Source organism: Aricia agestis, chromosome 2, assembly GCF_905147365.1.
Source record: "Aricia agestis chromosome 2, ilAriAges1.1, whole genome shotgun sequence".
NCBI classification, from domain to species: Eukaryota; Metazoa; Arthropoda; class Insecta; order Lepidoptera; family Lycaenidae; genus Aricia; species Aricia agestis.
The window spans coordinates 9180808-9206520 of NC_056407.1; the positions used below are offsets into that span (position 1 = coordinate 9180808).

Sequence of the window (25713 nt, forward strand, 5' to 3'; positions counted from 1 at the left end):
CGGGGATGCGTAAAGCATTTCCCCATGTTAAAAAAAAATGTACGAACCTTCGTTTGATAGTCTGACACGAACTTGGCCAGTTTGTTTATTTACTGAATTAAAAGTTTTTGAGTCAACATTTGAATACGACCCCAAAAATTAGAAAAGTCATTGTTTACAAAAGAAACAATTCATCTTATAATAGGTTATCTATCATACAGATGAAAGTAAATAATTTTCATTAACAATAATAATTACTATAATTTATCCCTACACCTGTACCTAGGTACCACGATGAGTTTTATGAAAAACATACAAAGTTTTATTTTAAATAATTAAAGCATTCTTTACAAATCGTCGTAATACAATCTTGTTTTTAATTATAAATCATAATATTATTATCATGTTATAATCCTATTAAGAGGATACAACAGCGGCTAGAGAAATGAAAAAAAAGTACGTGTAATATCTATAGCTGTCTCCCTTACCTCAAGCCTATACCGCAGAACGCGATAGAGACAACTGCAGAAAATCCAGAAAATCAACGATTCGTTGTCCCCTGATTCCTTCTCCAAAACTTAACCGATTTAAGTACTTTTTTCATTAAAGATTAAAAAAAGGCTTGAGCTGTGTTCCTATGTTTTGCTTTTTTTGTATAATTTAGCCAAATCTGTTTTCTGGACGTTTGAACACAGTGGAAAATCTGGCCATTTTTTTGGGTTTTTGAACGTTCATATCTTATTTAATAATTAAATTATGAAAAAAAAGAAAACATAGGGACATTGTATTAGTGGCCGTAGATATTCAGGAAAAAAATTATAACTCTACTAGCATTATCCAGGGAGGAAACAGGGGACAACGTTTGTATGGAAAAAAGGGCGGTGTGGAATCCTCTTAAGTACTATAAGTATTATAATAAAATACTTCATTACGTATAAAAAGATTCTAGAAAATGTATTAAAATGTAGACAAACTTAGCTTGGACGATGTAACTTTGAAAAACAAAAAATACGTTTAATAATTATTATTTGTAATTTATACAATTAAGTATAAAATAATATTTATTTATTTTTAAAATATGTAGATTAAAGTATTAAAAGATCTTCTGTCTGAGTCTTTGATAGAAGTTAAATAAATATCCTAGTACTCCAATATGAACGACCTTCTGCTGAAGAATGAAGACACATCCTATGACCTTTCTCCTGATTTAATAATTGCAACAATTTATCCCGGGACATCAAACAAGTTCGATTAAACCAATCATACAATATATTACTAGTAGTTGCAAAATATCATAAAATGTGTAAGTTCATATTTCGTGGCCCGTGGGTTAATACATAATAATAATAATTATTAATTAGTAATATGCAATACAGGCATATTATACAGGGTGCAATTAAACTTTCCGGCCAAATTTCGATATATTGATATATTGATCCTTGTTAAAAATAAAATACACGTATTTTTTCTTTTATAATCACTTAACTTACTAAACACTAAACTTGGTTAAACGGTAATGATACCTAACCCCTAAAAACAATTTGGCCGGTAGGTTTAATTGCACCCTGTATTTTTGTAAATATGCTAAATCTGAAAGTATATTTTATGTACAAGTTCAATGCACATGCATAATATTTTAGATACATGATATTGTCTTGTACTGGCTTAATAGTTTAGAGCTTTTGGTGTACGGGGGTGCAATCCCGATAAACAAAAAGTTGTTTACGTTCCTGGGTCTGAATGGTATTGACTATTGAATATAGAAAATATAGTAAGGAGATGTCTTCATAATATGGTTGTTTTTTGTTTGCATTAAATAGGCTCTGAAACTACAGGGCCAATTTTCATAAAATGTGGCACATATAATTTTATAGCATTGTTAAAAAAAATAGTAGACAGTAGTTCATTTTGGATTTTCATTAAATTGTTTATTTCTACCCTCGTTTTATTCTCATTTTTAACTATTTTAATAAAAAAAAAATGTTTGAAGGGCAGACCTTACTTTATAAACCAATCGAAAATGCTTGGCAAACATATTAAAAGTCCAAACTTATAGTACCTATAGGTATGTACTTATATCTTTCTAATCCGTTTTGTAAATTTATTTTTCAGGAAAAATATTTTAAGTTTATAATAATTTATTTTAATGGATATAGTATTTAGAAGAATTTAATTCCCATTATTACTAATATTCGCAGATTTATGATAGCAATATTAAAAATATTATTATAGAGATGATTATTTTTTAAAGATATAAGCAATAATTCTATAAATATTAAATACATATTTTAGTCCACATACTAGGAATACTTGATGCTTAATTATTTGTAAAATATACGTATTAATATCAGAACACCTTTTATAAAAGAGACGACCACACTTTGCGTAAGGACTAGAATGTTTTGAAAAAGTTTTAGAGATTCCCAGCCTTATAAGTAGTTTTCAAGATTAACACTAAGCATATCGACATTTAACCAAGTAAGAATTAGATAACCAGTAGATATAGATTTTTTAAATTTATAATATTATGTCAATTAGGTACTTGGTGACATTAAGATTATAATATTGTAACACATTAGCACAACTTATGCTCTTAGAATCTATACATAGATCTCCCTCCCTAAATATAATTAATATTTAATAAATAGCTTAATGGAAAGAATTCACTTACACATTTAATAAGAGAAATAATTATCATGTTTAGGAACCAATAGCGAAGTCCCAAAAATTTACTAAACACAAAAATATTAATTGAACTACGTGCTAAACTATTATTGCAAAGTCAAAAATTACTGACGTCGATTTCGAGGCGCAGAAGTACTCACCGGCGCCAAGAGTCTTCGAGGCACGAGCAAGCGAGCATTTCCTCGAGCTGGTCTCACCGCGCCAGGCTGCTTCAGGTCCGCGAGGTGCGAGGCGTAGCCATCGTTCAAGGTTGTAGCCATATTGTTGTATTTCTTGCTTATACGACCTATGGCATATATCTGTTTCTGAGACAGACCGCAGTTGTTATAGACGTTTATATCTTTTCCCGAGCCATACGCTGCACTAAGAATGACCCCGTGCTCGTTGATGAGGCTGTTCAAGTGAGCCGCCTTGTGACCCAAGGGATCAGTCGAAAATCCATCGGAGAAAAATACCAAGCCATGAGGAAAGTTATGCTCGGCTAGCCACGATACGACCTTTCTTTGTTGCATATCGGGTCGACCGGTTATATACAATATCAGATATCCAAGGTCTTGCCAGAATCTAACGACGTCCACCGCCCCGGCTCTCACTTTAGGATCGCGCCCGGTGACCGAAACACTGGCAGTAAAAGATCCATCGATACTAAATACTACGCATTCTGTTTGCGGTGGAACTACAGCCAGATGGAAGTTGCAGCTTGTATGGTCACCTCGGACAACTACCCGTACAGGATAAATGCCACAGCCCACACTTTGCTTGTCTGTCAAGGTATACGTGATTCGCCCCGTCTTATCTGTCATGACGGTTGACAGAAGGATCCATTCTCCAGCAGGAGGATCTTTTATCATGTGTATGTCAACTTTTTCCCCAGTTAGAGTTATCATATCTAAGGGGCCATACATGAATCTAGCTGTAAATGTTTGAGGACATCCTTCCTTTACAATAACATCATTTGCTCGGTGATTTGCAGCAACATTTTTTAGTTTTACTGAAGTACGCTTTTTCATCCATTTTTCTTTGTCTTGTCCAGGTTTAAACATCAAACTCTCTTTATCGTCGACTTGATTATATAAAGCTAAATCAAAATGACCAACTTGTCTTAGAATGAATGCAATCACATCAGAACTCTCCCAGTAACTTGCATGGAAAAGGTGGGGTAGAGCATTGGTCGGGAAATTAGATAATCCTTCTGGACAATATAGAGCATAGTCCAGTCTCTTTGATCCCCACCATTTGAGTTGAAGGGCATTCATGGTAATCAATGGAATATTATCAACAAGCCCACTTACAGTACTCTGAACAGATGCTTCAGAAAGCCTTCTAAGTACAGGGGTAGGGGGCATCTGTAAATGATCTCCAAAAAGCGCTGGATGACTCTGTATCAACTCCAGTAAGTGATATGGCTGTCCATTTCCTAAAGGATATTTTGTATATCTAGCAACGTTGATTGGAGGCAAGTTTGAAAATCTTGCAGACAAAAGAGGTTCCAATCTTGAAGCAACAGGATCAGTAGGATGAAACAGGTTATAAACTTGTTGGGCAGGTGGTTTTATAATGTCTTTTGTTTTGTCATCTGACATTTTTCTAGATGCTAATATAAGTGATAATGGGCTACCAAAAGTGAAAAAATCACTTACTTCGAATTCCAATTTGGTTTGATTATCACTTGCGGTAGAGGATCTTCTTCTGGGTGTCGGAGCTTGAAGATGAGACTTATTGATGTAATTTTCAGTGGGCTCATTTGGAATAGTGATTTCAGTATCAAGTATGCTGTTTTCACTGTCATGTCGTGATTGATATTGCAAGGAGCGACATAAAGCATCATATGCTAAAACTGACCCCATACTGTCACCCACAATACACACTTGACCATTAAAACCTTTACCATCTTCTGACTTGATAAAGTCATTGTAAACAATATTAGCTGAATTTATTGTTTTTGTAACATATTCACAATATTCTGGAGAAGATGTAGCAATAAGTGGAATAGCACCAATTGGAATGAGATCATTTGTAAGTGATGGGGTTTCAACTGTTGACGGTGAACAGTCAAAACTATATGGACTTAGTGTGGACAATATACCAAGAGCTTCAGTACAAATAGATGGACATGAAACCAATTTTATTGTTATATGACCTACAAGTGTTGGGTAGTGCTGCCTCATAACAGATTCAAATGCTCCTTTGAATGTAGTTACATCAGATTTCTTAGCAGTCATGTCAACATTTGCATCTAGCACACTTCCTGCATGAAACACAAGGATTAGGACTGTAGTTGAACAGGTACTGTGTACTGGTGTATCAGGACAGCCATCCATGCTCTGATGACTGTGCAAAGTTGGCATCCTGCGGGATCCTCTTTCTGAGGTTACTCTTTTCAAGAATGTTGGGTTAAATATACTATCTTCTTGATTGGCTTCATTTTGGCTAGGAGATATATCTATATCTGCTTCATCTAAGGAACACATGGAAGACCATTTATTAAATGTAGATTCACAATCATAAAATTCATCTTCTGAACCAGTTTCCGTTTCAGATTCTCTAACAAGTGTTTCCATTCTCCAGTTAGCACCTTGACTAACATTTTTATTGAGAGAACCAGATGATGAAGATCTTGTATTAGTTTTTGATGGACTTTTGGATGCTATTGGAGTGCCGTCAATGCTCAATTCTTCTGGAACACTTTTGTCAATGTCATGTTTTTTGACTGATTGAGGACTTGCAGTCTCTTCATTCTTTTCCAAGCTACTCATTGTGGCAGCGAGAGATTTGGAGTTTTCCTCAGAAACATCAGTTTCTTCACCTGCCTCTCCAGCCATTTTCTTCTGTAAGGCTAGCTGAGTTTGTCTCTCAATTTCTCTTATATCATCCATTGTTAACCCATGCCACTCATCTTGCCATGCCCATGCTTGCCTATGCGCTCTGAGCATAGTTTTTCTTAATGCTACATCATGAATGAATTTTTCTAGCTTTGTTTGCATTCCCCAGTATCGGAATTCCACCCTACATAATTTATAAGCGCACATCAAAGATTTTCCATTTGGCAAAGGTTGAGTTTTTCCCTGAACTTCACTCCAATAATCCTCGAGCCATGTATCTGTTAAAGGTCCTCTATTACACTTTTGGGAGACAAACAGTTTTGGATCTTCCTCCCTAATATAATCAGCACCATAAAGTTGATCTTTAACAACATCTATAACATCTACAATTCTGTTTTTCAAATCACTGCCCTTTAATTTAAAAACATTTTCTTGGTGGCCATTGTCAGAAAAGTAGTATGTTTCAATTTCGAGTGAGAACTTTTCTACAAATGGGCATGTATAACGAGTTTTTGTATATGGATAAGCATTCCATGCTTCTTCCGATACTGTTAAAGCTGATTTAGGTAGTAAACTCTTAAACCATCCAGGAAGATGGCTACCGACATGGTATATTTTTTGGGTATATTGGCCACTTCCTCCTGGGCCATTTTCATAAGGTTCATTTACAATAATTTCAACACCACTACCTTCTCCAGAGCTTTCTTCCCTACTTTTCTTAGCAATCATATACAGTTGAGCGATGCGATACTCCTCAACTGTTAGGGGCAAAGGTATCCTATACTCCTTGATCAACATTTTTACTCTTTTATTAAAACAGAATCTGAAGTTTCTGTAACAAATTAAAAAAAACTCTGAGATATTGTTTTTTATTAAAATACCTACAATCTACATATAAAGCAAACTTAGAACAGGTGGAATTACATTTTGTTTAATTTGATTCTTATTATGCTTACTCAATGAAGCTGTATAGAAATGTAAAGAAAATCTTGTTATTGATTACAATACTAGACGCGAAAATCGGCAAGTAATATTTTTATTATTAGTAAAACAATTTTTCTAGCGATTGTAAGAAAACAATTGTCGAACTTTTTGTGCTTAATTTGTAGAACTATTTCCGGAAAATATTCAAGACTTAATTACATTTCTACGCAACAAATTTAATTAAATTTTCGGTTATAGGTACATTTTAGAAAATTGCATATAAATGCCTTACCTTTATCTTCATTGTCACTACTTAAAACACGTATACCTAACAGGTATATTTAAAGTTTGCACAATAAAATCAAACATTTATATATTTCTTCTTCTTCTTCTTTTGGCGTAAGCCTCCCCATTTATATATTTCTTTGAGGAAATATTGTAATCAACAGACAACACCACTCCACACACAAGCAGTCAGCAGTGAACTTTGACATTTACGAAGGCAAAATATTTCAAGTCGGCACAAGCGCCAGCTCAGAATTTAATCGATTTTACTTTTTTGATATCTTTTGATGGTTTCTAAGAATTGGTTACCTATCGTAGTCATTATAATTTATAGAAAAGATATATCAGGATAAATCTAATGTTTTAAACTTTTCAAATTAAAATTTTTACAATATTATTCCTAAAATTTTCATAATATAATAAAGGGAATGTAATGCATCAAACGGAACGTAACCGGCAGTATTCATAGTACGGTACCGTATTGGAGTCACAACTCACAGAGTAGGTACTTTATTATATTGGAGTGTATAATATTATGTTACGCTCAAAGACCGAAAACGCTCAGTGAGCGAAAAAATGGCTCACAACGCGTTGTGGACTGTGGTCATAGTGAAACGGCCACGATGCGAAATTCGCGTCGTGGCTCTAGTGAAAACGGCCTAGTGTATACGTGGGAGAGCCATGCTTCGGCACTAATGGGCCGGCTCGACCGGAGAAATACCACGTTCTCACAGAAAACCGGCGTTAAACAGCGCTTGCACTGTGTTTCGCCGAGTGAGTGAGTTTACCGGAGGCCCGATTCTCTTCCCTATCCTCCCCTTTTCCCTTCCCTTCCCATCCCTACCCTCCCCTATTATCTTATTCCCTCTTAAAAGGCCGGCAACGCACCTGCAGCTCTTCTGATGCTGCGAGTGTCCATGGGCGACGGAAGTTGCTTTCCATCAGGTGACCCGTTTGCTCGTTTGCCCCCTTATTTCATAAAAAAAAAAACATGAATTCGCGTCGTGGCTTTTTTAAATGCCCAGAACGCGTCATGGTTTTATTCGATTACCACAACGCGTTGTGGTCGAATAGCACGTCAGCCACGACCATTGAGGTACTAAATAGACTGGAGAGAGCCTTATATCGGTGTATAAGCGTCAAAAGCGTGTAATGTTATGTCCTACTTACTAGGACATAACAAAGGAGTCGGTCTGCATATTTCAAGTAACATTTGATGCTAGATATTGTTGAGTTTTGTGGTTACGCTAAATAATAAACCATAAGAATGGCCAAAGAATGCCTCAAACACGGGGATTTACCATTAAAAACGTAAGTTTTGAACAACGTTTTTTGGGCTTTTCAATCGGTATTTTTGTAAGCTAAAAAGATAATTTATAAGTTTAATAATCCCTTATTCGTGCTATATAAGGCATTAGTGCTAAAAATGTCACATTAATTAATAATTTGGCTACAAAAATTGCACAGCTATTTACGTGTGTTTTCTTTTTTCTTTACTCTCATTACTTGAACTATTATTTTATCGATATCATGAACTAAATGACTTTCTTTCATAGCTGGGCATTAACTCGTTAATCCGTTAATCGTTAATTAACGAAGTTAACATTTTGATTAACGGATTAACTTTTAAAAATATTAACGGACTCGTTAACTTCCGTTAATATGCAGAAGTCCGTTAATCGTTAATCCAATTCTTCCGCCTACTATTTACCGCACGGCACCGCGGCGCGGCGCGAAAACAGGTTCAGACAGTTAGTATGAAACGACAAGTGCCGGGCAGGCGGGCAGCGCGGCGCCGCGGCACGGCAGCAACGAGTGATATAAAAACAATACTAGATACATTTTCAAGCGCATGCGAGTGAGAAGAGATTTGTTTCGTTTTAACATTTTATTACTCAGCGCCGGTGCTTATAGAGAGAGTGATTTCTTTTTGTTATTATAAATCATACATAATATTAACGGATTAACGATTAACGTTAACTTGCGTTAATTCGTCTGAAATGTAACGCTTTAACGTTTAACGAAGCTAACATTTTTTTTAACGGATTAACGATTAACGAAGTTAACTATTTGATTAATGGTGCCCAGCTATGCTTTCTTTCCTGTATCATAATGTGCTTCGAAATAATCGACAAATAGAAATATTCATGAAAATAAACGCACATGAAAATAAGCACAAAATGGCCACGCAATGACGGGCTAATCTGCTTGTTATCATTACGGTTGTGTAAATTGTAATAATAGCACCAAACTTTTTTTTTGTCACCTTAGTTAACCTTAGTTAATTTACCATCTAACCAGTTGGCTAAGCGTCATCTAGCAGTAGCTGGTCACCTTAGTTAATTTACCATCTAACCAGTTGGCTAAGCGTCATCTAGCAGTAGCTGTAGTATAGCCGACAGCCGTGTGATTGAATGGCGTTGTTCAGTCAAAGGGCTAGCTGTTTGATTGAATGGCTTTATTAACCAGTCGACTGCGACATGGGCATTCAGGGTTTTATTGTTATCCAGTAGGTTGTATAAGATTAACTAGTTAGGTAGGTACGAATTAGATATGTACCTACCTTCTAGATATTAGGCAATCAGGACCAGGGGTTTTATAGTTAACCAGTATACGATTAATCAGTAGTAATAGGTACGAATTAGGTACATACCTACTAGATATTACTCATGAATTCTTACATGAATTCTTAAAAGAATTTAAAATAATTACTATACTTAAGTACCTTAAAATCATAGGCCATCTTAAAATATATTATATGGTAGGTATCGACTATCGATATAGAAATAAAAAATACACAATTGCTTTAATAAAATGTTTTAATAATTAATTCTCTTTTTCGTGTATAATATAAAATGCTGCTCTAAGACTGGGTTGCACCAACTAACTTTAACTGTAAATTTAACTTTATTTTTAACTTTAACTACAATGCAAAATGTCAAATCTTTGGTTAAAGTTAAAAAATAATGGACGCCATCAAGACGCCATATTTAACCATAACCATAGAGCTCGTCAAGGTTTTAAATGCATGTGGCGAAAAAAGGAACTAACGCTGTCATCATACAAAAACCGCAATTTTTGACAGTTCTCCTCTACCAGCAGCGCCACCGCTACACGCATTTATAACCTTGTTGGATCAGCTGTCATCTGTCAATTTCTCCGGGAAAAGTTAAGGATAAAGAAGTTAAATTTACCTTATTTAAATTTAACTTTAGGGGGATATTAGATTATCATATATATTGGATCCGAGATCATTGAGTCAATGATATTGGTTAATGTAATATAGACATATGATTCATTTCTTCCTGGATCATAGATTTTTGACATTTGCTGAGAGATTGGATCCAATACGGTCATAGAAATAGGTGTTGCCAGTTATTTAATATAAAAAAGAGTTTTTAATTTCTTGTTCGTTAATATGTTTTAAATAATGTAATGTAATTATTTTTCTAATTATATACTTGGATAATCTTGCTGAAATAACAAAAAATAAGCCATATTAAAAATGACGATGTCTTTTGACAAATCGAATTCTCTGAGATCTCTGACGTCAATACCTGTCAGCGTTAGCGCTCTCCATTGGCTATTGAAACCACATATGACATAAAATAGGATCAATGAAATATGATAATGTAATATGTAGATATGATCAAATGATCATATATATTGGATCCTATATAATATGATCATAGAAATGATCCAATATAAATGATAATGTAATACCCCCCTTACCCACGCCTCTGGTGCAACACAGTCTAAGGTTGGGTTGCACCAACTAACTTTAACTAAAATGCAAAATGTAAAATCTTTGGTTAAAGTTAAAAATGGACGCCATCAAGACGCCATATTTAACCATAATTTTTGACAGTTCTCCTTTACCAGCAGCGCCCCCGCCCACGTTCATTTATAACCTTGTTGGACCAGCTGTCATCTGTCAATTTTTCCGGTTAAAGTTAAAGCTAAATTAATGTTGGGTTGCACCAACAAACTTTAATTATAACTGTAACTTTAACTATAACTTTAACTACAATGCAAAATGTCAAATCTTTGGTTAAAGTTAAAAATGGACGCCATCAAGACGCCATATTTAACCATAACCATAGACCTCGACAAGGTTTTAAATGCATGTGGCGAAAAAAGGAACTAACGCTGTCATACAAAAACGCCATTTTTGACAGTTCTCCTTCACCAGCAGCGCCCCCGCCCACGTCCATTTATAACCTTGTTGGACCCGCTGTCATCCGTCAATTTCTTCGGTCAAAGTTAAGGTTAAAGTTAAAGCTAAATTTAGCCTTAACTATAACCATAACTTTAGCCTTAACTTTAACTTTAACCACGCCACTGGTGCAACCCAACCTTAGGTTGGGTTGCACCAGAGGCGTGGTTTAAGTTAAGTTAAAGTTATGGTTATAGTTAAATATGGCGTCCTTTAGCTTTAACTTTCAACCATAACTTTAACCGGAGAAATTCACAGATGTTTGTTGCGTTTATTTTTTTATTGAAGCTACAGGTAACGGGATATAAAAAATTGAATTATCCGTAAAAATCGACAGGAAAAATATAACACTGTGACATGTAAATTTTCAGATATACGTATGAGCGGAGGTTAAATTTAATTTGACATTTTGCACTGTAGTTGTAATTAAAGTTAAAGATACAGTTATAGTTAAAGTTAGTTGGTACAACCCAACCTTATAAGTTAGTTAAAACTACAGTTAAACTTAAACATAGTTACAAAATTACATTTTTATCAGATGTAAGACTAAAGAATAGATTCAGAATTGAACTTAATAGAAGAATCATGTAAAGTAAGTTATATTATTATTATTCCTTGTGGGGTAGGTATAGATACGCCAAAATATGGTAATGTGGAAGAAATTGATGGCGTAAAGTTGTTCAAATGTTTGTTTACTCTATTTTTCCTGTGTTCCTAGTTTTTCAGGGTGACTATCTAGATAACGATGTTAAAATTAGATTTTAGGGTACTTAAATATTTAAAATGATTTCACTTAAATTCTACTACGCAGCCTGGAATAACTAGGGACGACTTAATATAAATTAAAAATGTATGAATCTTCTCTTGTTTTTAGGGTTCCGTAGCCAAATCGCAAAAAACGGAACCCAGATTCGTCACGTCTGTCTGTCTGTCCGTCCGTATGTCACAGCCACTTTCTCATTGAAACTTGGTAAGTATATCTACTTAGTCTATGAACCGCATTAATACAAAAATGGTTTTATTTTAATTTTAGGGGTCTCCAAACGCCCCATAGTCAGTAGTGTTGAAAATTTCGGAAAGTTTCCGAAACTTTGGACAGTTTCAGGAAGTTTACCGGAAAATTTCCGTGAAAACTTCCAAAGTTTCCGAAATTTTGGAAACTTCCAGGAACATTTGCGAATTTTTTAAAAATGGTTTTTTTTCTATAAAATAGTAATTTTTACCGACGAAAAAAATACGTACCTATTGAATTGAGTACCTCATCTGGTACTCAATTCAATAGGTACGTATTTTTTTTAATATAAGTATGAGTAAGATCAAATCAGCTGATTGACTTTAGAAAGAAGTTTAGCCGTTAATTCGACCCTTAATAGAGACACTTATACTTCAAAAAATGTTATTTTCTGTATTACTATTAGAAAACTATTCTAGTTTTTATTTAAAAAATACAATTTTAAGTATATGTTTTAAAGAAAAATTATACTTAATATAAAAAAATCGAAAAGCGTAAAGCAAAGTCAACCTGAGCAATATATGTTTGAAAATAATGTTATCTTAGATCAATATTTATCATAAAAAATATCTAATTCATGCGACTAAATAATAAAGTAGACAAATCTGCTTTCATATCACATATTTTATACCTATAGTATGTTCAATTTAATCAAAACTATAAAAAGTACCTAATTTTAGTGTTATTTGCATTTAAAAATAAACGTCACAACTGTCTTTATAAGATAAATGACAGTTTTCAAAACTTCCAAATTTGGAAATTTTCAGAAAGTTTTCAGGAAATATTCCTTAGAAATGGAAACTTTCCGGGGAATTTTCATCTCTAATAGTCAGGGAACCCTAGAACATTTTTTTTGATTTAGTACTAACAAGCTAATTTTTTGTGAGTTCATTTTTATAAGACAACAGTGGCGAAGAGTCCATAATATAACCCGATTCCCGTCGGCTTCCCTTTTGGAAAATCGAATCTATGGGCCAAATACATTTTTAATCTAATAAATATTTTACATACTTAAAAAACTTTGAATTCACTAAACGCCTACAAAATTTTATATGCAATAAATTTTTCTCTCACTTGAAATAGTTTAAATTAATAATTAATCGCCTACAAATTTATATAGGCAATGCAACGTGCAGGCCATCTCCGATAGAAGCCGATAAATTAGCGGGTTATTTCTTCATACAACGATATTTCGTAGTAAGCATCTGTCCTTTTCATTCCTGTGAACTGATCGTCATGTTCTGTCTCGTTCTACCATGCGCCAATATACTCGGAAATAAGCCGATACTCGGCGAGTTATTACGGAGAAAGGTTAATTAGCAACGCACAAGTGCGAGCGAAAAAGATGAACTTCATGAAGTAAAATTGTTATGAGTCAAATGGCGGATGAGTGTTTGTAAACAACTTGTTTGTTTTGTGTTTAAATGTCGAATGTTATTTTATTCTAGCGTTAAGAAGATTGCAGTGTCGCGAATTTAAATTAATTTGTATTGTGATTTGTTAATTTTGACTCGTACAGCTGAGACTGTTGTCTGACAGATTATTTGCTGTCGAAGGAAACTTCGTTTTCCAAACTTAGTTTTGAATGACCGTATGTGCCGTCACGCATACAACTTAACTCAGAAGGCATTTTTCAAAGGCATCATTATCAAACTTGAAACTCGAACATTGTTGAACATCAGTGCTGAGCGTTTTCGTAAGTAGATTTTTTACTCCGGCTTCCCTTCCGAAAATATTCACCCTTCGCCACTGTAAGACAAACAACATTTTTATCTGCGAAAAATCTTGAAAGTATCTAGTAGCTAACAGAGATGGAAAGGATTTCATACTTTGACTTGATGGTCCTAAAATATGGATTGTTCTATTTGTAGGACAATGTTACTCTTAAATTATATAACTATTAACCTACCAATATACGAAAAATGAGCTGGTAAGGGTTCCGTTTTCTGGTTCTCCAATCAACATACCTTGGTAGTCAACTAACGGTACCCTAAAACGGAATCCTAACCAGCTGTTTTTTTGTATATTGGTACATTATTATAAAAACTACCAACAAAAAGTAGTTTGAACGAGATCTAGCAAATAAGGGGTTTTCCAATAAGGACTTGACACCTTTTTTTTAAAATAAAATTAAAACCATTTGAGATATTTCAACAATTCTAGTATCGAATTGAAGTAGGTACAATAAAAACATTTTTAATGTAACTCGATTTCGCCTATAATGGTCACCGCAGGCCCGATTGCAACGATGATTCTTTGAACCCAATTTTGTATGACATTGCCACACATTTCGGCTATTTCGCGTTTAATTTTGGCTCTGAGCTCTTCCAACGGCGTCGGCTTAACCATCGACTTACGCAGCCTCTAAGAAAAAAATCTAGAGGCATCAAATCGCACGAAAGAGGCGGTTAATCGACTGGTCCATATTTTGAGCTAACACGCTCATCAAACTTAATAAACCACAATAAATCGATTGTAATTTGTGATGTGTGGCTTGTGGTGCCGTCCTATTGAAACCTCATGCTAAGTCCATATCTTCTAATTCGAACCAAAATAATCCATAATCATGGCCAACCTGTCTGTCTACTAGGGCGGGAATTACGATCGAAAATCGGAGTTAACGCTCTTAAAGTAGCGGCAACCGACTCCGAATTTCTGTAGTAAATTTTTAAGATTTGCAGACGTTGTTCGTTCGTGTACTTCATTATGATAAAAATGTTGTCTAATGATTAAAATGACAGTAACAGTTCGAAGTTAAGCGAAAGGGTGCGTCCACAAATTAACCACTGGATACTCGGCAAAAATCTGTCAAAAATAGAAATCCAAAATCCAAAAAAAAAATGGCGCCAGGCCCCGCCCCTTTTTTACAAATAATATAATATTTTTACCATTTTATGTTTCTGTGAAAAACATTAACAGCTATGTTAAATTTTCTATCTATTAAGCCATCATAATTATAGTATGTCAAGTCCCTATTGGAAAACCCTTTAGTTTCTATACGTCATAAATGGTAAGCCTAAAGGGGTACGAACCTTTGTGGCATATATATCCGCTGGCCATCTTGATTTTTTCCGGGCATAATAAAAGTGGTATATTTGGATAGAGCACACTTATACAAACAAAAAATGTTATGTAACATGGTATTCTAAAGTGTCACGTTTCCAAGATATTTAGAAGTAAAGATCGCTATATGAGTACAAAGGACACAAATGGCGATCGTTACTTCCAAATATCTCGGAAACGTGACACTTTAGGATACCATATTATACTACATTTATTGTTTGTATGAGTGTCCTCTATTCAAATATACCACTTTTATTGTGCTCGGAAAAAATCAAAATGGCCGGCGGCTAGATATGCCAGACTTCATACAAAAATGTTCGAACCCCTTTAACTTTCATTAAACCAACTGAAATCTATACTAATATTATAAATGCGAAAGTATCTCTGTCTGTCTGTCTCGCTTTCCGATTGTACTGAAATTTTGTATACAGATAGTTTAAAGCAATGATATTCTATGTTACTAACGTAACTAGATTGGAAGTTTACGGTAGCAACGCGTTGCCACTTCGAAGATGCCTGCAGGCATATCTCACATACATAATGACATAACGAATATATGACTTGACATTGTCTTTTGAACAAAAAAGTGGTTACGCATTTCTGAGAATCTTTTGTAAGACATTGCTACTCTAGTATTTTAGAAACTCATTGGTCTAAAGCCTGAGAAAGGACATAGGCTACTTTTTTATTGAAAAAAAGCGTTGTAAAGGGGTGAAAATTTATCTATGCAGTGACGTAACCTTAAACCTATCAATGATAAATAGTTTATGGGTAAAGTTGTGTAATTGGGGGGCTAAATAAGCTTAAAAATTTGGCATAAAATATAAAGATTAATTTAAAAAATTTAAATATTATATGCACACCAATATGGTTGTTGAGGAAGTGATTAGGAGGAAGAGGAGGAAGAGAAATTTTCACGCGTAAATTTAGAGGATGCGGATGCGGAAGAGGATATTTTTTGAGGAAGAGGATGCGGATGAGGAAGCGGAAGAGGAAGCGGATGAGGAAGAGGATGATAGGAAATTATAAATACTACTTGGACCCAACCCAAAAGTCTTTGTTCTGTCTATCCATAACTAGGTACATACATTACACAAAAAATAATTAAAAGGGCATTTTCCAGTGGACCATACTATGAATCTAAACCATTCTCAAAACACACACAATAAAGAATCATCAAAATCGGTCCAGCAATTAAGCAGGAGTTCAGTAACATACACAACACACGCACACAAACAAGATGGATACGCGACGCGCATGCGCAGTGAAATTCCTCATAAATTCCTCTTAAATTTTGAGGAAGCGATAGCGGAAGAGGATTTTTTTATTTTTATTTATGAGGATGCGGTAACGGTTGAGGAACCCAAAATATTGCGGAACTTCCTCATTATGAGGAAGCGGAAGAGGAATCCTCAGCAACCCTACTGACACTGCACAGCTGTTTTGATTTAAGGGGTAGGTACCAGGGTTTTTTATTAAAGCTTTTGATACCAATTTTGTTGACATCGCGCGCTATAAACTGAAGTCCACGCGGACGAAGTCGCGGGCAACAGCTAGTAATAAAAATAAATCAAAAACCTTTTAATTTCATAAAAATAAACCTTATAGCTGCTGCGGAACCTTTCATGGCGAGTTCAACTCGCACTTGGCCGGTTTTTTTGCAAATCTATTCTTTAGTCTATCGCCTAGGAAAACACAACAATAATAAAATTACGTCATATTAATGATAACATACAATATTAGTCATACTACAGAATTTATTTAATGGGTACAACATACTTTAACATTTTTAACAAGTTATAGTGGTCATTCAAGGCACAATCCTTAGCCTACATTTTGTTTAATTTGCTCACAAATACATAATATTTAATAACTATTTAACACTTATCGAATTATCAAGTTGTAAATAAATGCTATTTTTAAAAATGTGTAGAAATAGTTGTAAACTTTTATAACAATGATTTAATATGCCCTCCAAATACAAAACGCGTGAGTAAAATTTGTGTGAAAAAATACAATATTCATTACATTGTATCCAACATAATTATTAACAATCACATGACATAGTGGTTATTAGTATATGGTATATATACGTGGGAGAGCCATGCTTCGGCACGAATGGGCCGGCTCGACCGGAGAAATACCACGTTCTCACAGAAAACCGGCGTGAAACAGCGCTTGCGCTGTGTTTCGCCGAGTGAGTGAGCTTACCGGAGGCCCAACCCCCTACCCTATTCCCTTCCCTGTCCTCCCCTATTCCCTTCCCTTCCCTCCCCTATTACCCTATTCCCTCTTAAAAGGCCGGCAACGCACTTGCAGCTCTTCTGATGCTGCGAGTGTCCATGGGCGACGGATGTTGCTTTCCATCAGGTGACCCGTTTGCTCGTTTGCTCCCTTATTTCATAAAAAAAAATTCAATGATGATGTTCATTGAGTTGAGTATTTTTATCGACTATTTTGCTGATGCAATGAATTTCTATACAAAGTGTAACAAAAGTAAATAATACTTTAGGGTGTGTGTGTTCCTTGTAGAGAGTTCACTGTGAAAATAGCAGTGCTGAAAGACCAAATTTTTTTTTCTCCTTTGGAAGGGGATTATCTCGTGATGCTGGGGCGCTACACAATACACATACCCTAAAGTATTATCACTTACTTTTGTAACATATATATTTTTTATAAAATTACATCATTAATAAGATTTTACTTTCGTGTGTGTTGTACATTGTATATTAAGTAAATCATAAATGCAAATATAATAAATATTTTTGTTGTTTTATTATAAAAATTAACACTTTAAAGCAGCTAGCTATTATACTCAACATGCAGCCTGCAGGGACTTTATCAGTGGCCCGCGTATAAATATACCATTTAGAATTTCATGCCCACCGGAAAAATTGTGCAATTTTGCCGGTGTCGGCGTCGGCAAGTCGTCGTGAAAATCGTGAATTTTTTTCCACTTTCAAATCGCAAATTTTAAAGAACATTATTTTTTTAACCCTAAATAATGTCCGTTGCAGCCCGCGACACCAAGTTCAAATAGTGTTTAAAAAAGTACCACTGCTTTAAAGGTAAAATGTTTCTATGTTATACTTATTAGATCAATATAAAACTATTCTCCAGACAATAGGTTTGTTATGTCAACAAATATTTTGTTCAAGGCCTCCACGAAATGTGTGCTGTTGTTGTGGTCTTTGTAGCTTATTACAGCCGCGCCTACCTTGTCGGGAAACACCGAATATCTGTAATAAAAAAAAATATATATATATAAGCCCGAAACATAAAGTCGATATTGTTGACGGTTAACTCTACATTGGGTTGACCATATTATGACGGTGAGGGTAGTATGCTACATGTACAGTTCGAACAAGGCTTTATTTGAACGTGGCCGGGTGACATTGACGGGAGCGCAATGCTGGTAAAGGAGAATTGTCAAACACATGTCAAAAATTACGTTTTTCTATGATAGAAGCGTTTAGTTCCTTTTATCACCACGTTCAAATAAAGCCTTGTCGAACTGTATGTAACCCGAGGAAATTTATTCCTAGGCAGTTGACAGATCTACGTCGCTTGGTCGGCAAATGTCAATTCAATGTTAGCTGTGATCGGTCGCATGAGTTTGGCTTAAGCTTTGGCCAAACCTACGCGACCAAAGCGACTGCGAAGCGGTAGCGTCTACCGCGCGGCGGACGCTGCCCATGTAATCTTATGGCGCCGTGCACACCTACGCGACCGCGACGCGAAATGTTCGCGTCGGCAAAGCGAAACATGCGCGTCAAGTTGTCAGACGCGTGTTTTGAAGTGTACATAACTATACTATTATAAAAAAGGTTTTAAAAAAGATTTTAAAACCTTTTTTATATTATTTTCTACAACTCCTTAGATTATGATTTTTTGATTTGTTGACGTTTTGATAGATTGTGTCATGATATTAAGGCGCCTACCACATGTGCATGCTTGAACAGTTTTGCTAGCGCATGCTTCTCGCAAGAAAAGATGTAAGACTGACTTATCTACCACATGCATGCGCAAGCCACATTCTTGCCGAGATCGCCGGCGTATAAACAATGTTTCTCAATGAAGAACTATTTCTTCTGCTTTAATTTTTCCAGTGTTTGCTAGTGACAAAATTGATAATGCATAAATAAAATATATTTTTCATACGCGTATTTTTTTATTCCTGTCAGAACAATCTTTCGATTTGATCTTCCACAGAGCGAGCAGATTTTTATAATTCAATGAATTCAGTTGCAAACTGACGTTTATATGTACGTAAATCTGTCATTTTATAGCAGGGTGCGCGCATTTTAACACCATATTTTGACTGACAAAGAGCGGCTTGAACACTGGACTTCCAACCACACGCGCAGTCAAGTTTCTACACGACGGCATGCCTGAATTTCAAGCAAGTTTAAAAACCATCAAGACAAACTTTGGAGCTTGCGCGTACTACAGTTAACTACACGCACAAATGTTCAGTGTTCAAGCCGGCATGCGCAAGCAAATCTGTAGTTAAGCATGCACGTGTGGTAGGCGCTTAAATTAATTCAACTTGACCATTGTAGACGTGTTTTATTCCTCTGCACCTTCCAAATCAAAAGCAAGCTTAGCACCTCGCAACCCTCATGTCCGTCCGTCCGACGCATCGGACTCTGATATTATTAAGTATGAGGATGTCAGTACCACAACAGTCAGCATACACCAGATAAAGTCGCGCGTCTTCAGTGACTGTTCATTAACAAATGAAGTTAGACGGTTCGCGCCGTAGTCGCGCAGGTGTGCACGGCCAGTTTCGCGTTGCAGACGCTCCCGTATCGCGTACCGCGTCCCCTGTGACTGACGCGTAGGTTTGTTCTAAGCTTAGGCCTCTTACACACTGCGACTTTTAACAGCGATGCAGTCGCGCGTTTTTTAATGCTGTCGCGCGTTAGTATCGATACAGTTGCGCGTTAGCATCGATACACACGCGCGCGGCGCGACACCATAGATTTCTGCATTGATTTTGCTTCTGCGTCGCGACAGCCTCGCTACTGTATCACGAGTCGCGACTGTGTCGACTGTCGATGCTTAAAGTAGCGCAAGTGTGTAAAGGACAAAGGTGGACCATTTGCGACAGCATCGCGACTGCATCGCTGATAAAAGTCGCAGTGTGTAAGGGGCCTTAACGCGACCAAATTACTTAGGTCCGCCATTTGCCTAGGAATCAACTTCTCTGATAGTACATGGTCGCAGATAACCCAGTATCACATACACATACACAATATGTGTTATTATTCAATAGAAATGTTATTAATTCAAAAGTGTGTCTGTTTCCTGCTCATGTTAAATCGCTACAAAGATTTTGATGATTTTTATGAAGTGAGCCCAGGGATGGTCGGAATTAAATTAAACTGCAAAAACATGTTCCGTTGCAACAAAGTCCCTGGCAACATTTAGTATTTAATAATATTAATCTTTGTGTTTAGTAAGTGAACACATTCAACCAATATATTTGAAACTAGATGACGCCCGCAGCTCCGTTGCGCCAAAACTCGTTTATCGCGCGGGAACAGTACATTTTTTCGGAATAAAAAGTATCCTATGTCCTTTCCCGGGACTCTAAGTATCTCCATGCCAAATTACAGCAAAATCGGTCCAGTGGTTAGGGCGTGAAGAGATGACAGACAGACAGACACACTTTCGCATTTATAATATTAAGTATGGATTACAAAGTTCCTCGAAAACAACTTACGCAATTCCAAAACCTTCTTTGGTGACGGGACCAAATCCTCCACCCATCATATTTGGGCTGGATAATGTACTGGTACTCAATATAGATTTATTCAGGTACTTGTAAGCGTATGAGTCAAAGAGCTCTGGACGGGGTAAATTGTGATCTTCAGCTATTTTCATCAGCGCAAACAAATGACGGTCAAATCCTTGGCCCATTGCCGCTTCTTTTACCAACATTGAATGGTAAGTAGTACATTCCTGCATCAGCGCACGGAGCTCTGCTTTGCTTTTAGTATGAAGTCCATCACAGAATGCCTGTAAATGTTAAAGTAAAAATATTATAAAATAAATCGAGATTGTTTGAATTTTTACATAATATATTTTAAAAGAAATGACTCTTGTAGTTGTTACAAAATATTATATTTACCCACTTTAGAGTTTAGACTCCTAAACTGAGCAGGTAATATGTATCACTATAAATCTTATATTATCTTATATCTTTAAACAAGCAATTCTTGTATATTATATATCATCCGAATAATGTCATTTTATTCGTGTTTTATCGAATACCAAGCCAAGCTCGGTCAAATAGCTAGTTACATCTCTAAACGAGCAATTCTAGTATATAATATAATTGGAATCTCGAAATCGGCTCCAACGATTTTCATGAAATTTAGTATATAGGGGGTTTATTTACTTATAAAGATAATTATAAAATATTACCTTTGTCTTATCTGTGCAAGGCCGCATTGTTTCTGTCCTGCCGTGTTTAAATGCCGACGTGCTACATGATTCGTATGTGCCCACGTATTTGCCATAAAGGAGGTGATAAGCTGCCTGAAAATGTTTTAAAATTTAAATAGTGTTATATTTTTTTGTGATTATCCAAGGGAGTCTTCCCAGCTGTTTACATTTTCTCGCACAAAAACCTCTTTAATACAAAATAGCATGACAATATTTGATGCATTTTGAGAGATCTTAATTATATAATAATGTTGTTGCTTGCTTTAAGTAAAGGATTAACATCATATTTTCAATTGTTATGCGGTTGACTGCCGCTTGGGGATTGATGGGTTAAAAGTAAAAATGGTTCATTTACCTGAAAACCAAGTTGCATTATACAGTCGCCACTGACTTTAAACTTCTTTATTCTATCCTTGTTTAGTCCTTCGTATAAAATATAATCTATGCTTAATGAGTTGTAAAAATCACTGTACTCCTTAGTAGCTTTTTGGACAAAATGTTTCGCTTTATCATCTAATTTGAATTCTGCAAAAAGTTATTTAAACTTTAGAAGTGCACATACTAAAACTGTTATATAATTATAATTTGAAACATTATCAATAAACATAGAATTATCAATGAAAATACAATTTTTTATTATTCCTTGTAAGCTATAGCTAGATGACTGATCATCCATTACTTACCCATCTTCTTGACACTTATATTTTTATCAGATGGTTTACATTCTGGAGTTAGAAATGGCTTCTTGACAGTTTCTGCGTAGATGTCTTCTATGTACCTCAGAACAGCGACTCCGTCTCCCCAAGAGTGCTCAAAGTTAACACCTGACACACCATCTTTGGTCACAATTAAACTGATAGATTTATCAAACCATCTAAAATAAACAGCTCATTATAGAAGTTAATGTAAAATAACATTCACATTTTACATGTTTTGTCTTACTAACTGTATAATATTATTTGTATTATATCAGATGCAGCAACTGATATTGCTTTTTTTTTTTAACTGGCTTTAGCCCACCAAACATTCCCACCACTGCATCTTCTGTGTTTCTAGGATCGACAGCAGTATCCAACCACGAAAACCCTTTGATATGATCTCAGGGAGCCCAAGGGACATGCTAAAGTTGTTATGGGACCCGCAGCGAAATTAATCAGAAGAAAATAGGAGTAGGAAGAATTCTAGATTCCCTCCCCATATAAAGCGGAAGACAGAACAAAGTTGCAGTGAAAGTCAAAGAACTAAAAGGGAAGCACCACGGGAATAAATGTTAATAATAATAGTGACTACTACACTAGAGCTAAATTAATTTATTGTGTTAGACTGTTGCCAATAATAAGTGTGACGAAAATGCTTGAAGTTCCTAGTGCTGTCCACAAGATCACCATAGTATACAACTCCAGATGTACAGAATAGGTTGTTTAGCATTGTAGTTCTTTCGTCCTGCCAGAGAACATGATGAGCTGTTTGTTCAAACATGTTGCCTTCGGTCGAGCACTCACACATGGGTGATGTTACTAGTTTAAATCCATAAACTAAACTGATATTACTTGTTATTCTACTAGCTATTTTAGTTTTGGCATACAATGAAGTTTTTTTTTTCTTACATCCTTACCTATTAGCTCCATCACCATGCAAGTAATGTTTCAGAAGTTTATGTTTGTCGTCCCCCATTGTCTCATCATCCAGAACTAAATTAAATATGGCTGAATCAATCAGCTTCAATGCTTCAGCATTGCCAGTTTCTTCTAAATGTGCACGCTGTTTTGCCCATTCATTGCGGTTCTGGCAAGTCAAAACTCCTAAAGGAAATTCAGCTTTTGGTGAATTATCATTCATAATTTTAGCCATGTTACCCAGTATCTCAGTTGGTGCAAGCAGGTTTCCTAAAATGTTAATAAAAATTATTAGTATGTACATATTATACTAATATAGTTTAAACTATTTTTTATATTTAACAAAAGTTTATTTAATACCATATTACCATCAGAGTCTAATACATCAAATACATAGAAATTGCCATTTTTTTGTATCAGTATATGATTCGATTTTGGGTCTCTGAAGATAACATCTTTATTGATCTTTGGTATTCTAGATGCATTAAATAGTCCAGGAAACTGACTCATATCCAATGGGAAAGCTTTGAATAAGTAGGCGCCATACCTGAAATAATAAAGTATTATAATATTAAATTTACATATATAGACCAGAGTACCACTCAGACATGTTATTAATTTCTAAATGAGGAAACACTGATTAGAGTCATACATAATATACATCTATGTATACATATTATTATAAAACGAAGTTGTTTTTTTCCCTCTTGTCCCTTTGTTCTCTTTAATCTTTAAAACTATGCAACAGATTTAGATGTGGTTTTCTTTAATAGATAGAGTGATTCAAGAGGAAGTTATTATATCTATAGACTATAAAGTATAATAAAATTCATTAAACAGTGGAGAAATACTGTTATTGTTGGGATTTCTAATGTGATGTCGTAAATAATTACATTTATTCCGCTTACAATGCAAACGCAGACTGAATCCTACGAGATTTATCAAAATAATGTACCAATTATTGTATACATTGAAAAGGTCTACAGAAAACTATGCGATGGTGTATGTCTTTCTCTTATGGATATCCCACAGTAACATTTTTTTGTCATTTTCTTATTACGACAAAATAATGATTTTTGAAGCAATTTTAATAAATACAGCATTAAAAATCCTTATCCAATTAAATAACTTAAATACATTGTTGATTGAATGTAGATCTATATGGCCTTTTACAGCATAATATTATGATTTAAATAAATATTTTTAAAGATATTACAGATTTCAAAATTGCGGGAAGTAGCTTTTGAAGCGGTACCAACCAATGAGGGCCACGGGTAGTAATAATGAATACAAGTCAAAACTGCTGAATCGATTTAAATAAATTTTTCAGTGGCTATATAAAATTTTATACCCGATGCGAAGCCAGGGCGGGTCGCTAGTAGATTAATAATAATACTAACCATGATAAACTTTCAGGAAGGAAGCCAGTTACATTCCAAAATGAAGGTGTGTTACTCTTTTTGGGATTTAAATGATACACCTCAGGGATAAGCAACTGAGCTCTAAGGGAAAGCATAAACCTTAAAGAAGTCACTAACAAATTAGAAGCTCTCAGAAGTTGATTATTGTATTCGGGTCTCGTGTCATTTTGCACGACCAAAAGTGGATTGTAGTTAATAGGCAAGGCCACTCTGTCCCTGAGGTACAAATCGAACCAATAGTCTGATATGTAGCTGGTATGTTTGTTCGCTTTATCTTTAGCTATCAATGTTTCTTGTAAAGTTTTACCCTCTTTGTCAGCAAAGCTATTCACGATTTGAATAGTCTTCGCATATTCATCGGAGTTCATGAGAGGTCGCACAGCATTCAAAAAGCGATCTTTGCTCTTGCTCAATTCTGGTATGGGCAAACGAGGTAGAGACTTCTGAAAGTGCATAGTCGGCACTTTACTTTTTTGGAGATATTGATAGTTGAAATCCTTTACATTTTTCACTTTCTTGCTGAAATTCCGGTGAAAGTTTGATTTTTTCAAAACTATACCGTCACATATTTTCAAAGTCTGAATAGTTAACATTATGCTAATATATTGTAATTAAAATATACTCCTTTTAAAGTAATTGCACTTAACTTAATAGCTATTTTAAAAAGTAAAATAATAGATGATCTTTGAACCTAAACAAAAATTACAAATCTTCAAAATTCTTCTTTTCCTTCTCCATAAATATATATTTTTTTTATTCGTCCCGGTCGGGACAGGCAAAGGGAGCGTTGCTCATACAGCCATTTCTATGTTTTCTCTATTTAACAATGATATTCTACTTAAACAGATATGTTACGTCCATACTATTTTCCGACTTAAATCACATTCAGGCATTGACAAATTTGACAGATAAGTGAAACAAAAGATATGAAAAACCATTTATATAAAAGAGACAGTTCTATTTTTAAACGTCGAATCGTATCGCTGTCTCTTTCTTCGCCTGAGCTATGACGAAAATTCGTTTTTTTCCAGATTGTTCGAAAAAATGATGAAAATGTAAATAATCGAGGTATTTATTGCAATCAAGACATGTGGTAAAAGATTCCATGTGTTCAATTTACTTTGGAGTCATAATTGGTACATTTTCGAAACAAACACGACGTCATTTTCAATTTATTTAGGTAAGACAAGACGCGGCACGTTCGTGACTGCGCTCGATGCTGCAGCAGATAAACAAC

The 25713-nt window shown here is 35.2% G+C and overlaps 2 protein-coding genes across 3 annotated transcripts; both read right to left on the minus strand.

Moving 5' to 3' along the window:
- Positions 1–211: 211 nt before the first annotated feature.
- LOC121739612 (carnitine O-palmitoyltransferase 2, mitochondrial) lies at positions 212–25141 on the minus strand. 2 transcript variants are annotated; one of them, XM_042132103.1, is made up of 9 exons: positions 24456–25141; positions 23424–23602; positions 23055–23325; positions 22123–22313; positions 21795–21964; positions 21419–21532; positions 20715–21010; positions 18092–18225; positions 212–232 (listed from the first exon to the last, which is right to left on the minus strand). In XM_042132103.1, exons 1-8 carry the CDS (start codon positions 25067–25069, stop codon positions 18096–18098), a joined length of 1965 nt encoding a protein of 654 aa, XP_041988037.1. In that variant the 5' UTR covers positions 25070–25141; the 3' UTR covers positions 212–232; positions 18092–18095. The 2 variants fall into 2 exon arrangements, with proteins under 2 accessions (XP_041988037.1, XP_041988036.1); XM_042132102.1 differs by lacking the exon at positions 212–232 and having other exon boundaries at positions 17518–18225.
- Positions 2248–6792, minus strand: LOC121739609 (protein retinal degeneration B). Its single transcript, XM_042132100.1, has 2 exons — positions 6703–6792; positions 2248–6318 (listed from the first exon to the last, which is right to left on the minus strand). The coding sequence occupies exon 2, from the start codon at positions 6282–6284 to the stop codon at positions 2769–2771; it is 3516 nt and encodes a 1171-aa protein (XP_041988034.1). The 5' UTR covers positions 6285–6318; positions 6703–6792; the 3' UTR covers positions 2248–2768.
- Positions 25142–25713: the final 572 nt, after the last annotated feature.

Excerpts from the sequence above, each read along its gene's own strand:
- LOC121739609 (XM_042132100.1), bottom strand. The coding sequence starts at position 6,284 with ATGTTGATCAAGGAGTATAGGATACCTTTGCCCCTAACAGTTGAGGAG.
- LOC121739612 (XM_042132103.1), bottom strand. The coding sequence starts at position 25,069 with ATGTTAACTATTCAGACTTTGAAAATATGTGACGGTATAGTTTTGAAA. Across the intron at positions 22,314-23,054 it reads CATGGTGATGGAGCTAATAG|ATGGTTTGATAAATCTATCA; the intron begins GTAAGGATGTAA and ends TGTTTATTTTAG. Across the intron at positions 18,226-20,714 it reads AAAGAAGGTTTTGGAATTGC|ATATTCGGTGTTTCCCGACA; the intron begins GTAAGTTGTTTT and ends TTTTTATTACAG.